This window comes from Jatropha curcas, chromosome 7 (assembly GCF_041381405.1).
Source record: "Jatropha curcas cultivar XTBG-Jc1 chromosome 7, XTBG_Jcur_1.0, whole genome shotgun sequence".
Lineage (NCBI taxonomy): Eukaryota > Viridiplantae > Streptophyta > Magnoliopsida > Malpighiales > Euphorbiaceae > Jatropha > Jatropha curcas.
This window is the reverse complement of record NC_143157.1, coordinates 20,661,032-20,674,281: the sequence shown is the minus strand read 5'-3', so window position 1 is coordinate 20,674,281 and position 13,250 is coordinate 20,661,032. Positions and strand designations below refer to the sequence as shown.

Below are 13,250 nucleotides of genomic sequence, written 5' to 3'. Positions count from 1 at the left end.
CGACAACATAGTACAAACATCTTTTCATTGGATCCCTGAAATAGGGGACAAGCTAGTAAATTTGACAAAATTAGAGAAACTAAATAATATTTTTTTCCTTAGAAAAAAAGGTTTTGGATTTATTAGTACTGCACATATTAATAACCCATGATTCAAAATTTTTATTAAATAAAAAAGAGATTCACCTAGGCAAGAGAAACTATAGATATAAGATATAAAAAGGGAATAAACGATTTTTTTTTTTCATTTCTTCGTCTGTGAATTTTTTACAATGTTCGTAAGGAGTTCTATTAAAATTAAGAAATATAAATCTGTCTGACATCAACACTACAATAAATGGAGTTCTCGAAAAAAAAAACAAAACCTGCTAGTGAAGGAAGACCTCCCATAGATAAGAGGCATAAGGCTAAAGAGAAAGCCAAAAAAGGATTTTTCTGTATAATCCTGCACCACCTCAAATGTTATCAGTTTCGGTATGCAGATGAAGTAATATAATACAAATGTCATGTGGACAATAAGTGGCTTATTTTATATTAAAAATTTTAATATGTCATCACTTTTTTTCTCTCTCACTGCAATATATTATATTTATAATTACAATAAATTATTAAGGAAAGTATCTGGCATTTATCTCTACCATAATTAGATAGTAGACTAATTTGTAAAGTATATCAATTACTCTTGTAAATAGCTTAATGATAGGCTGTAGTTTAGGAGTTAATTACGTTATTTATCTGTATAAATTGAGGTGTGCAGATTAATGAAAATACATCTTTCCACCAACATCTTCTTCATCCTTTTTTTAGATGGTATCAAAGCCAGGTTGGGCTCTTGAACAATCATTGTTGTTTCTCACCATACTTCCGCCATGTCTGAAAAAGAGAGTGGTACTAAACAACTAATCTCTGACCCTTCACACCCTTTCTTTGTTCATCATTCAGACCAACCGGGTCATTTACTTGTCTCGGTAAAATTAAACGGTGATAATTACCAATCATGGAGCAAAGCCATGACTCATGCACTCACTGCCAAGAATAAAATCGGCTTCATCGACGGTTCGATTAAAGCACCATCACAAGCAGAAAAACCCGCAGAATTTGCAGCATGGAATCAGTGCAATAGCATGATTTTATCATGGTTGACACATTCAGTAGAATCCAACTTGGCCGAAGGTATAATCCATGCAAAGACGGCGCATCAGGTGTGGATTGATCTTCAAGATCAATTTTATCAGAAAAATGCTCCTGAAATTTTCCAGGTGCAAAAATCAATTGCAATGATCTCACAAGGTACAATGTCTGTTGCATCATATTATATCAAATTGAAAGCTTTGTGGGATGAATTAGACACTTACCGTCTCCCAGTCACATACAATCAAACCGCCGCGCATCAGGAGCAACTTCAAGAAGACAGGTTAATGCAATTTTTAATGGGTCTCCATGAGTCGTACAAAGCGGTAAGATCTAACATTCTTATGATGACTCCACTGCCTAATGTTCGACAGGCATACTCATTAGTAATACAAGAGGAAACACAAAGGCAATTATCATCAGAACCAGCCGAGAACTTTACTATTGCTGCGGCTGTTCAAAATAAAGGGACATATTCAGAAAATTCTAAATTTTGTGATCATTGTCATAGATCTGGACACACTATTAATGAATGTCGCACTTTGAAATTTCATTGCAAATTTTGTGATAGACGTGGACATACTGAAGACCGTTGCAGGTTAAAAAAAAAAAGCAAAAAGGAGTTCCCCAGGCTAACATGTCTGAGATATCACACGAAGGGGAAAGAAAAAGCATAGGCAGCAATTCCAGAGGATTTTCGACCGAATATTTACAACAAATAGCACATGCCTTATCTTCAGCAAATCAAGGATCTTCTACTGGTAACAATGATGTGTATGCAAACGCAATAGGTTTGTTTTCGTTATCCAAAGCTTTTACCAATTCAGCCATATCTAGTCCCTGGATTTTGGATAGTGGTGCTACTGACCACATATCCTCAGGATCACATCAATTTACACAATCCCGTTTACCCTTAGCCAGTTCCATTAATTTACCAAACGGAGTCACTATTCCGATAACACAAACTGGAACCATAAAATTCAACCCTGATATAACCCTGAAAGATGTTTTATGTGTTCCCTCATTCCGATTAAACTTGATTTCAGCAAGTAAAATTACTAATGACCTTAATTGTTGCATTATTCTCCTTCCTGACTCATGTATTTTGCAGGACTTGACAACGGGGAAGATGATTGGCTCGGGTAAACAACATGGAGGACTCTATCACATGGTGCCCTCGTGTTCATCTGTTCACTCATTTCAAGCTTCTATTTCGACCGATCTATGGCACATGCGCCTCGGACATCTATCACCTTCACGTCTTAAATTAATTTCTCCTTTGTTACCTTTAAACAAAAATTCTGATAATTTTCATAATAATTGTAGTGTCTGCCCACTAGCAAAGCAGACTCGACAACCTTTTCCTGTCAGTTCTATTACTACTAAATTTCCTTTTGACTTACTGTATTGTGATGTTTGGGGTCCTCATAAAATTCCCACACATACAGGAGCACGTTTTTTTCTTACCATCGTGGATGACTTTACAAGATGCACTTGGATATTTTTTATGAAATCTAAGTCAGAAACTCCATACTTATTAACAAAATTCATCCAATTTGTTCACACACAATTTAACACATCTGTTAAAATCATCCGAACTGATAATGGATCAGAATTTCACCCTCTTAAAAATTTTCTTCATCATCATGGCATTGAATTGCAACATACTTGTGTCTACATTCCTAAGTAGAATGGTGTAGTAGAACGGAAACATCGTCACATTCTTAATGTTGCACGATCTCTCCTTTTTCAGTCACACGTACCATTAGAATTTTGGGGAGATTGTGTTCTTACAGCTGTTTACATCATAAATCGACTACCAATACCTATCTTATCAAATAAATCACCATATGAACGATTATATCACAAAACCCCTTCTTTGCAACACTTAAGAGTTTTTGGTTGCCAGTGTTATGCAACTAATGTCCATCCTAAGCAAAAATTTGATCCTCGTGCCATTTCATGTATTTTTGTGGGATATCCAAACAGACAAAAAGGGTATAAACTTTATAATCTCACCACCAAAAGATATTTTGTCAGTCGTGATGTACAATTTCATGAAAATTCATTTCCTTTTTCATATAATGTTCCATCCGAGTCAGTACAACCACATCTTATCATGGATATCGACCCAGTTACTTATCCAAATCTTGATTTTTCTCCAGCAACTCATGACTCTTCTAATAATTATCCAATATCAGCCACTCCTCCAAATCATTCCATATCATCTCATTCACCACTTTCATTAGATATAAACTCTTCAACACACTCACCAGAGATATCATCTCCAACCTCCACATCTTTGCCTACTTAATCTCCCGATCATGAACCAATTTCTTCCTCATCGCCATCAGTTTCGGACGTCCCTCAAATTCTCCGTCATTCCACTCGCATAAAAAATCCACCACAATGGCACCAAGATTATTTCATGTCGTCTGAAGCCAATCAAGTTTCCCCAGGTGCAAGTCCTTCGCATAGTACCAGGTATCCAATAACAAATTATATTTCACTTTCTCATTTTTCATCAAAAACACCGAGCTTTTTTAGCACAACTAACCATACAGGTAGAGCCTACTTCGTATGACCAAGCTGTCCTTCATCCTCATTGGCAAAAGGCTATGGATCTCGAATTACAGACCTTGGAGCGTAACCATACTGGGAGTCTTGTTTCTCTTCCTGCAGGTCATAAACCCATTGGATGTCGCTGGGTCTATAAAATTAAATATAACTCAGACGGGTCCATTAAGCGTTACAAAGCTCGCCTTGTCGCCAAAGGGTATACGCAGGTTGAAGGGATTGATTAGAGGGAAACATTTTCTCCTACAGCAAAATTGACCACTCCTCGTTGCTTGCTCACAGTTGCTGCAGCTAGAGGATGGTTCACTCACCAGTTAGATGTTCAAAACGCCTTCCTGCATGGTGATTTACATGAGGTTGTGTATATGATTCCTCCACCAGGACTCCGCCGACAGGGGGAGAACACTGTATGCCGACTTCACAAGTCTCTCTATGGGCTCAAACAAGCCTCAAGAAATTGGTTCTCCACCTTCTCCATAGCTATCCAACAGGCCGGTTATGCATAGTCTAAGGCAGATTACAGCTTATTCACAAATGTTCAAGGTACCTCTTTCACTGCTGTAATTATCTATGTTGACGACATTTTGCTGACAGGAAATAACCTTCGAGAAATACATCAGCTCAAACAGACCCTACTCAAAAGATTTCTTATCAAAGATCTGGGTAACTTGAAATATTTTCTGGGCATTGAGTTTTCGCGATCACAATAAGGAATTTTTATGTCACAGCGAAAATATGCGCTAGACATCTTACAAGACACATGTTTATTAGGAGCCAAGCCCGAGGCATTTCCCATGGAACAGCAGCTGAAATTGACATCTACCGATGAAGAGATTTTACACAATCCTACCAAGTTTAGAAGACTCGTAGGGCGACTGATTTACCTGACAGTCACGCGCCCAGAAATCGTATATGCAGTACGGACTCTTAGTCAGTTCATGGGAGAGCCACGACTTCCGCACTGGAATGCTATTCTCCGTTTATTGAGATATATCAAAGGCACACCGGGACAGGGTCTATTGTTACCTTCCACAAATAACTTAGAATTGAAGGCATACTGTGATTCAGATTGGGCAGGATGCCGTATGACACGGCGCTCTATTTCAGGATATTGTGTATTTTTGGGTACCTCAATGATTTAATGGAAATCAAAGAAATAGACAAACGTTTCTAGGTCATCTGCTGAAGCAGAATACAGGGCGATGACAAATGCATGTTTGGAAATTACATGGCTTCAGTATATTCTTCGTAATTTGGGCGTTAAAATAATGAAATCGGCCAAGTTGTTTTGTGATAATCAGGCGACTCTACATATTGCAGCTAATCCGGTTTTTCATGAGTGTACAAAGCATATAAAGATTGATTGTCATATTGTGCGCGAAAAATTACAATTGGGTTTCATTCAGCCTTGTTATGTTCCAACTCAAATGCAATTGGCAGACATTTTTACTAAAGCTTTGGGTCGAGAACAATTTGAGTATTTGAGAAGCAAGTTGGGAGTTCGGAATCTTCACTCGCCAACTTGAGGGGGAGTATTAAGGAAAGTATCTGCATTTATCTCTACCATAATTAGATAGTAGACTGATTTGTAAAGTATATCAATTACTCTTGTAAATAGCTTAATGATAGGTTGTAGTTTAGGAGTTAATTACGTTATTTATCTGTATAAATTGAGGTGTGCAGATTAATGAAAATATATCTTTCCACCATCATCTTCTTCATCCTTTTTTTAGATAAATAGTTAATATCGTAGCTAATATATACTTATACCTACAAAATTAAAGTCTTATAATTATTTTAAAATTTTTATTAACATAAATTAAACTCTTAAAACTAATATATTGTTTTTTTTATTCTTTATATATATTGTGGCAATAATTGTCTTATCAGCCACACAGTTTTTTTGGCTACAATAAACTGTTATAACTAATTATATTTTATAGCAATTAAGTTAATATTTCTAACATATTTTTTATTGTGATTGTTTATTGCAGCCTCTTCAGTTGAGAGTCCTTAAGATGGCAAGATGAGAGGGTTATTAATGGACGCGAAGTGACATTTCACTGAGTTTTTTTTAGTAAAACAATTTATTATTAGAATATTATTCTTTTCAATTGCTACTTTGATTAGTTAGAAAAAAATTTAAATTGGTGTTTTTTTATACAGTTTTTTCATTCGAATTCAATTATTTTATTATTTTAATTTATATTTGAACTAAATGTGTAATTCTTTGTATTATGTGATATTTATTTTTACATATTGTTTAATGTATAGTTTACCATGTGGTTTAAAATACAATATTTAGTTGTAAAATTTCATTTAGCACTAATGAATTGAATTATTTCTTAAAAATCTACTTTTATTTGTAGCTAAACATTAAAATAATTATCTATAAATGTATTTATTTGTGGTTAAATATTAAAATTGTTTTATATATATTTTTAGCTACAATGATTATGTCAAAACTCAAAATTCTAAATTTTTAGAACATCATAAAATTCGTAGCAAATAATTTCAATATTTTGAAGCTAAAATAATTAACAATTAACTACACGTAACTGTTATTCGAAACAAAAATAAAAATTTTTATTACGAATATATTGTTTGTAGCAATTAATTTTAATTTTTAGCTATAGTTTCTACAATCATAACTAAATGTAAAAATATTTGGTACTTTATTATTTCTATGGCAAGACATTCTATTATGTAGTTATAGCTAAACAATTAGTGGGCTACAATTTTTAATTTTCGTAACTAACCATTTGCTTTAAATTTTTATTTTCATTGCAAAAGAATTTAACGTTTTAGTTACAGTGTAATGAAGTGTTTGATAAAAAGTATTTATTTTCAACTACAAAGAATTTAAATTACATAACTAGAATTTAACTATGTCATTCTTGCTACAACATGCTACATAACAAACTTATAGTGGCTTTTATAGTGGAAAAGCATTTACGTGGAAAAATATTTATTTTCAACTACAAAGAACTTAAATTCCGTAACTAAGATCTAGCTATGCCATTATTGCTATGACATGTTACAGAACAAACTTATAGTGGCTCTTATAGTGGAAAAGCATTTAGCCACGTAAGTTTTATTAACAAATCTCTATTAACAAATAATAAATTAAATTAAAACTAAAAAAATAATATAAATATAATAAATATATAATAATAAAGAAATGTATTAATAAAATAAAATAGAAAATAAAGAAACATTATGCAATAAAGAAATGTTATATTAATGAAAAAAATATTCTATATTAACAAAATAAAGATCAAATAAAAAAAAAGGATCTCATCCATTATAGAAGGACAGGATAATTTTTTTTAAGATATTTGCCGAAGAAAAAAATAAACTCTAAACAAATGAATTGAATAAAGGGGAAAAAAAATTAAATATTACAGTGTCAAAAATTGAACGTGAGACCTCTCAAGCATCATCTTTGCCACTAGGCTAAGGATCACTTGCGCAGATCCATTATCTTGTTAATGAAACAGTGATAATAAAACAAATATCTCAATATGCATATTGCATTAACCATGAATTTTAATTTAATCAAATTAATTAGTGAGTTATATTTAATTCGATTGCTTACATTAAAATTTTCTTTTTAACCTGATTACTCATACTAGATATTTATATTTATTCCAATTCTATGGGATTGAATTATGACCAAATTACGTTTAATAATTAGTAAATCTATGAAAGTAGCTAAGTACAAGAAATTGCTGACTTGTGCACTTATCCTTGTTCTGTTACTGAACTTGTTCCCCCAATTCACGTCTCCCTAATTTTATCATCATGCCAAGTCATCGCCGGAGGCCACCTCCACCTATGTCGTTTTCCTCTTCATCACCATATGGATATATATATATATATATATCCATTTCCTCTCCCAACCAAAAATACTAATATAGTCTGAACGTGTCATTTCTTTACTCAGCTCAATCATGGAGAAAATTCCCCACCTTGACCACCACCACCACCACCACTACCACCACCGAGAACAACCAGTACCCACAAAACGCAACGGCCGTGATTTCCCCTCTGACGACGGTGATTACCAATCAGGATTCGGCAACAGCTTTGAGTCAGAGGCTATTTCTGGTGCTCTTCCTCGTGGCCAAAACAGCCCGCTTTTATGTCCTTACGGTCTTTATGCAGAACAGCTCTCTGGTTCATCTTTTACTTCTCCCCGCAAGCTGAATCAACGCAGGTTCATGTTTCTTCCTTTTTTTTTAAAAAAAAAAATTATGGCAATTTTTTTTTTTTTTTGGTTAGTGATTTTTCTATGTTATTTGTTTCAATGGATAGTTGGTTTTATCGAATAAAACCATCAGTTACTCATGAACCCTTTAAGCCTCGGATTCCAAGTAACGAAAAGCTAGCGAGCGAATTTGATAAGACAAATAGTCGTACAACACCTACTCAGCTGCGGTGGAAGCCGATGGAAATTCCTGATTCCCCAACTGATTTTGTTGATGGGTTGTATACAGTTTGTGGGGCTGGTAGTTCCTTTCTTCGCCATGGATTTGCTATTCACATGTAATTGGTGTTTTCCTATATTATATGGAAATGGAATGAACATTTCTGTTTCTGTTTTTGTTAAAAATTGATTCTTTGTGTAGGTACACCGCAAACAAATCAATGGACAACTGTGCTTTCTGTAATGCGGATGGTGACTTTTTGATAGTTCCTCAGAAAGGAAGTGAGTGATTCAATGTGAAACCAATCATGGTTTTGGTATAAAATTATTTTAGTTGATCTATGGTATTAGATTTTTGTTTTAAATTGAAACCAATATGTATGTGTGCATATGAGTGCCCTGGTAATACCTGCAGTGTGAAATATGTGTTGTTTGGTTCGTTTGGTTTATATGGAATTATGATATATATTTGAATATTATAGATTTAGGAGGATGATGAGTGATTGTATAATTGTTTGAGACACTTGAATATGTTTCTAGGTTGTTGCTTTGTTTTTCTATTAGGAGAAATTTTTTTGGGTAGTAAATTATGCAATAATAGTCTCATAAATCCTAGATTTTGAAACCAAATTTTAGTTTATCAAATAATTTATAATTGGAAGTGTTCCATTCAGGGATAGGAATCATGCAAAGAGATACCTGTTTATGCCAAATTGGCTGTGAATTGGTTTGCTACAAGATTTGCAGACCAGGATTTTTTTAGCTGCTTATAGTCCTCTAAAATTCCATTATTTTGTGGAAGAGAGTATTAGAGTGGGTGGGAGATATTTAGGCAGGCATTAGTCATTATCTGAAGCCCTATTCAGTACTTGTTCATTCTTGTCAATAGGGCAATTATTTTTATGCCAGCTCCAATTCCTTTTCTTGTTTTATGCAATTGATATCAAGTTACCATCTGCGAAGTATGAGATGAAATTACAAGAAAGAAACGAAAAAATTAAGCGTAACTAACATGTAGGTCCTTCCATCCACAAAATCTGTCAATTTAGAGACCTTAGTTTGAAATGGAACCATAATTTAGGGATCTATAATATAGGGACCTGAATTTTTTAAAATAAGGCTATTTCCATATTTTCCATGATATGACGGTCAAATGACACAGTTTTTGGACTGATGGACCTTTGTGCTAATTTCCCTATAATTTAGGGGGACCTGAAATTTTTTTTTTTTCCCAAATAAATTAAAAAACTACCAATAGCTTTTAATTTTGCCCCAATCCTTAAAAGAACTTGGATATATACTTGTATGTATGATAATATGGCTCCTAAATTCCTCAATTTTTATGTACTTCGCTATATTTAATGTCTGTGTATCGAAGATACCTTTACTAGATCTCCATATCCCCACTAGAATCTTACTTTCTATCTCCTTATTAGCTGCATGCATTGCTAACACATGTAGCATCCTATAGTATAGTATTGTGTTATATGTGTCGCTGGAATTCTGGCTATTTCTTCTTATGCATCTTTAATGCATCCTCCATTACAACAAACTTGAGAAATAGTTGAGAACTTTGAGATCTTGTTACTAGCACACTCTGTCCTGGTTGTGCAGGGCTGTGGATTACTACTGAATGTGGAAAGCTGCAAGTCACCCCCGGTGAAATAGTTGTTTTACCTCAAGGGTTCCGTTTTGCTGTAGATTTGCCAGACGGCCCATCTCGTGGTTATGCTTGTGAGATATTTGGTACCCATTTTCAGCTTCCTGATCTTGGGCCAATAGGTACCTAATCTCTTTTTTTGGATGTGCCTAGCAAACAGGTGTTGGTTCAATATATATATGTTGCTTTAGCAGCAAAAATATGGCTTTTTTTGTTTCATTTAGGTGGTAATGGTCTTGCTGCTCCAAGGGATTTCCTTGTTCCCAAGGCCTGGTTTGAGGAGGCTTCTCGTCCAGGGTATACCATCATACAAAAGTTTGGTGGTGAACTATTTACTGCAAAGCAAGATTTTTCTCCCTTCAATGTTGTAGCCTGGCATGGTAATTATGTTCCATACAAGGTAAGTGTAGTAAGTTAATAGTTTTTAACACATTCCACGAGGAGACATTTTTGCCTTCATTTGGTGTGAAATTGACAACTATTTTTTATCTGCAGTATGATCTCAAAAAGTTTTGCCCTTATAATACTGTTTTGTTTGATCACAGTGACCCATCAATAAATACAGGTAGATGATGTGTATCATCAGTCTATTTTCACTTTACTACTATTCTTTGTTTGTTGAAAATGTGCTTCAACTTCTAATTGAATTTCTGCAATATACTGTAGTTTTGACAGCACCAACTGACAAGCCTGGAGTGGCATTACTTGATTTTGTCATTTTCCCTTCCCGATGGGTAGTTGCAGAGCATACTTTTCGACCTCCATATTACCATCGAAATTGTATGAGCGAATTTATGGGCCTGATTTATGGTGGATATGAGGTTTTTTTTTTCACATTTTTTATGATCAGTTTCTTGCTGTTCTAGGATTCGCATTCTTTTCCTTTTGTAACATGTAATTTGTAGAGGATTGTATTTTATACTTGTAATTACATTGATAATAAATGAACAGTAGATTGAGAGGTTACTGAAAGGGTCTAAAGGGAAAAACATTTTGCTAATACTGTGACCCCTTAATCTTTTTGTGTGCTTATGCCAAAAATTCGGTTAAATTCCCTGCTCACTTAGAAACAAGCTTAACTAATATTTATTCATCCTGTGCATCTTCATCTTCAGGCAAAAGCTGACGGGTTCATACCAGGTGCTGCAAGTCTTCACAGCTGCATGACTCCACATGGTCCAGATACCAAGACATACGAGGTATATCTCTTGTGGACGGCTTCATACACTCACTAGTTTTTTTTATCAACTTAGAGCAAACTAACTTCCACATTTGGAGATGACATAAGTAGTACAAGTTTTAAGACACTTCTGGTTAGGGGTGGCCAAAATCCGGTTTTCGGAACTAGAACCGTCGGTTCCGAACCGGTGAGAACCGGAAGCGGAACCGATGGGAACCGGAACCGGTCCGAACCGGTTCGATTCCGGTTCCACCAGTTTTGGAACCGTGAACCTGCAGTTCCAGTTCTGGTCGGAACCGACGGTTCTAGTTCCAGTCGAAACCGTCCGAAACCGGTCAGAACAGTACAAAACTGGTCAGAACCAGTCGAAACCGTCGATTTTGGAACCGTTGAGGAATCGGAATCGGAACCGGAACCATTCGGTTCCAAACCGTAATCGAAACTGTTAATTTTCGGTTCGGTTCCGGTTCCAAAAAATTTTGGAACCGGAACCGTGTCCACCCCTGCTTCTGCTTTCATTGCTCATACACTACTGCAATTTCTATTTTGGTCATCAACAACCCCTTTGAGCTGGTTTTCACTGAACAAGTCGTGGTCTAAAAATGATTTATTTGCTTTGCAGGCTACCATCGCACGTGGAAATGATGCAGGACCATATAAAATCACAGATACAATGGCTTTCATGTTTGAGTCATGTTTAATTCCGAGAATCTGCTCGTGGGCTGTTGAGTCACCGCTTTTGGATGCTGATTATTACCAGTGTTGGCTCGGACTCAAATCCCATTTTTCACATGAAGCAGATGTTAAGAGCAATAGTGTGTAGAACTAATATCAGGGAAGTATTGTGGCTAATTTGGCCTTCAAACTTACATCCTGGACATGTGCTGTCCCTCACTGTCCAACATGTATATAAATAAAGGAATAAGATGAAAGAAATAGAAAATAGACACAGATTTGACTATACATAGAAAAATGTACCCTCTAGCTTTTGGCTATGGAGTTACAGAAATGTCATGCTTTAATATTTGGTTGAACAAACTACAAGTAATGAACGATTGTGTATCTAATGTTTGTCTCCATTGAGTTCCAAGTGTTTGCTATTCATTTGTCTTTCACTGGATGAAAAGTCAGTACCATGTATGAATGGTCAAGTATTAGACCTTTGGTCCTGTAGAGTGATTACAAGCAGTTGTCTTTAGCTATGATTTTTATTTAACTTTATTCACATTTTTCTTTTTATAGGTTTTAAAAGAAGGCTGCGAGTAATTAATACATTTATTATTATTATTATTATTATTATTATTATTCTAAAATTAAGTATATTTAAAATATTTAGTTATAAAAAAAAATGCACATTTAGGCCTCATTTGTTTTCGGAAAATAACCTACCTTTGAAAAATATTTTTAAGGATTCTTTGAAAAATTTTTGTTAAATGACTTATTTTCTATTATTTGATTACAATATTAAAAATTAGTTAAAAATATTAAAATCTTTAACTCATAAGACCATAAAATATTTATAATAATAGAATTTATTATTAAATATGAGCAACAATGCATAAAATAGTAAATTAAGAAAGTCACTAGTGACTGATAACAGGGTAGTGCTATTGACGATTAATAAATTAAAAAATATACATTTATAAAATTTATAATAAATTTGTCAATATCTGAAAAATATTTTCATCTTTTGAAAAATTGAAAACCATTTTACTTAAAAATAACTTGGTTTTCCTTTACCATAAAATATTTTTCATCAACTTATACTTAAACACTCAAATAACAGAAAATTATAAAAAATATTTCCCAACGACTTATTTTACAGAAAAGTTATTGTAATCTACATTTGTGTTGCTTTAATTTAAATAATTTACTTTCATAACTTGATCAAGTGATGAAAGGCGAAATTATATGTTGCTTTAAAATTTTCAGGTATTAAGCTAATATTTATTAATGCAATAATTTATTGTAATTCAATGGGTATAATTATTTATTTTTTTCTTTTCGAGTTTTCATATAATCAACTGAAGCAAAAAAAAAAAAAAAAAAAAAAAAGTTTATGAAGCTGACTTCGCATACTATTTTTTGAGTATTTCTATTTTTCTTTTTTACAAATGTTTGAGCTTTTTTTTCTTTTATTTAGTATAATTTTTTCTTTGTTTTTACAATTTAATTGGATACAAAATTATTTTTTAAATTTAAAAATTAATATTATTATGATGATAACAAACATTTTTTAAATTTAATCTTATCTATTTAAAAACTATCTATCTC

The 13,250-nt window shown here is 33.8% G+C and overlaps 1 protein-coding gene across 1 annotated transcript; it reads left to right on the top strand.

Annotated features, from left to right (window-relative positions):
- Window positions 1–7,477: 7,477 nt before the first annotated feature.
- On the top strand, window positions 7,478–12,055 carry HGO (homogentisate 1,2-dioxygenase). Its single transcript, XM_012218818.4, has 9 exons — window positions 7,478–7,926; window positions 8,025–8,255; window positions 8,339–8,418; window positions 9,751–9,918; window positions 10,021–10,196; window positions 10,292–10,361; window positions 10,463–10,617; window positions 10,912–10,995; window positions 11,599–12,055. Exons 1-9 carry the CDS (start codon window positions 7,661–7,663, stop codon window positions 11,797–11,799), a joined length of 1,431 nt encoding a protein of 476 aa, XP_012074208.1. The 5' UTR covers window positions 7,478–7,660; the 3' UTR covers window positions 11,800–12,055.
- The last annotated feature ends 1,195 nt before the right edge of the window (window positions 12,056–13,250 follow it).

Coding starts and splice junctions, on each gene's coding strand:
- HGO (XM_012218818.4), top strand. CDS start 7,661: ATGGAGAAAATTCCCCACCTTGACCACCACCACCACCACCACTACCAC. Junction 10,197..10,291: donor GTAATTATGTTCCATACAAG/GTAAGTGTAGTA, acceptor TTTTATCTGCAG/TATGATCTCAAAAAGTTTTG. Junction 10,996..11,598: donor CAGATACCAAGACATACGAG/GTATATCTCTTG, acceptor TTTGCTTTGCAG/GCTACCATCGCACGTGGAAA.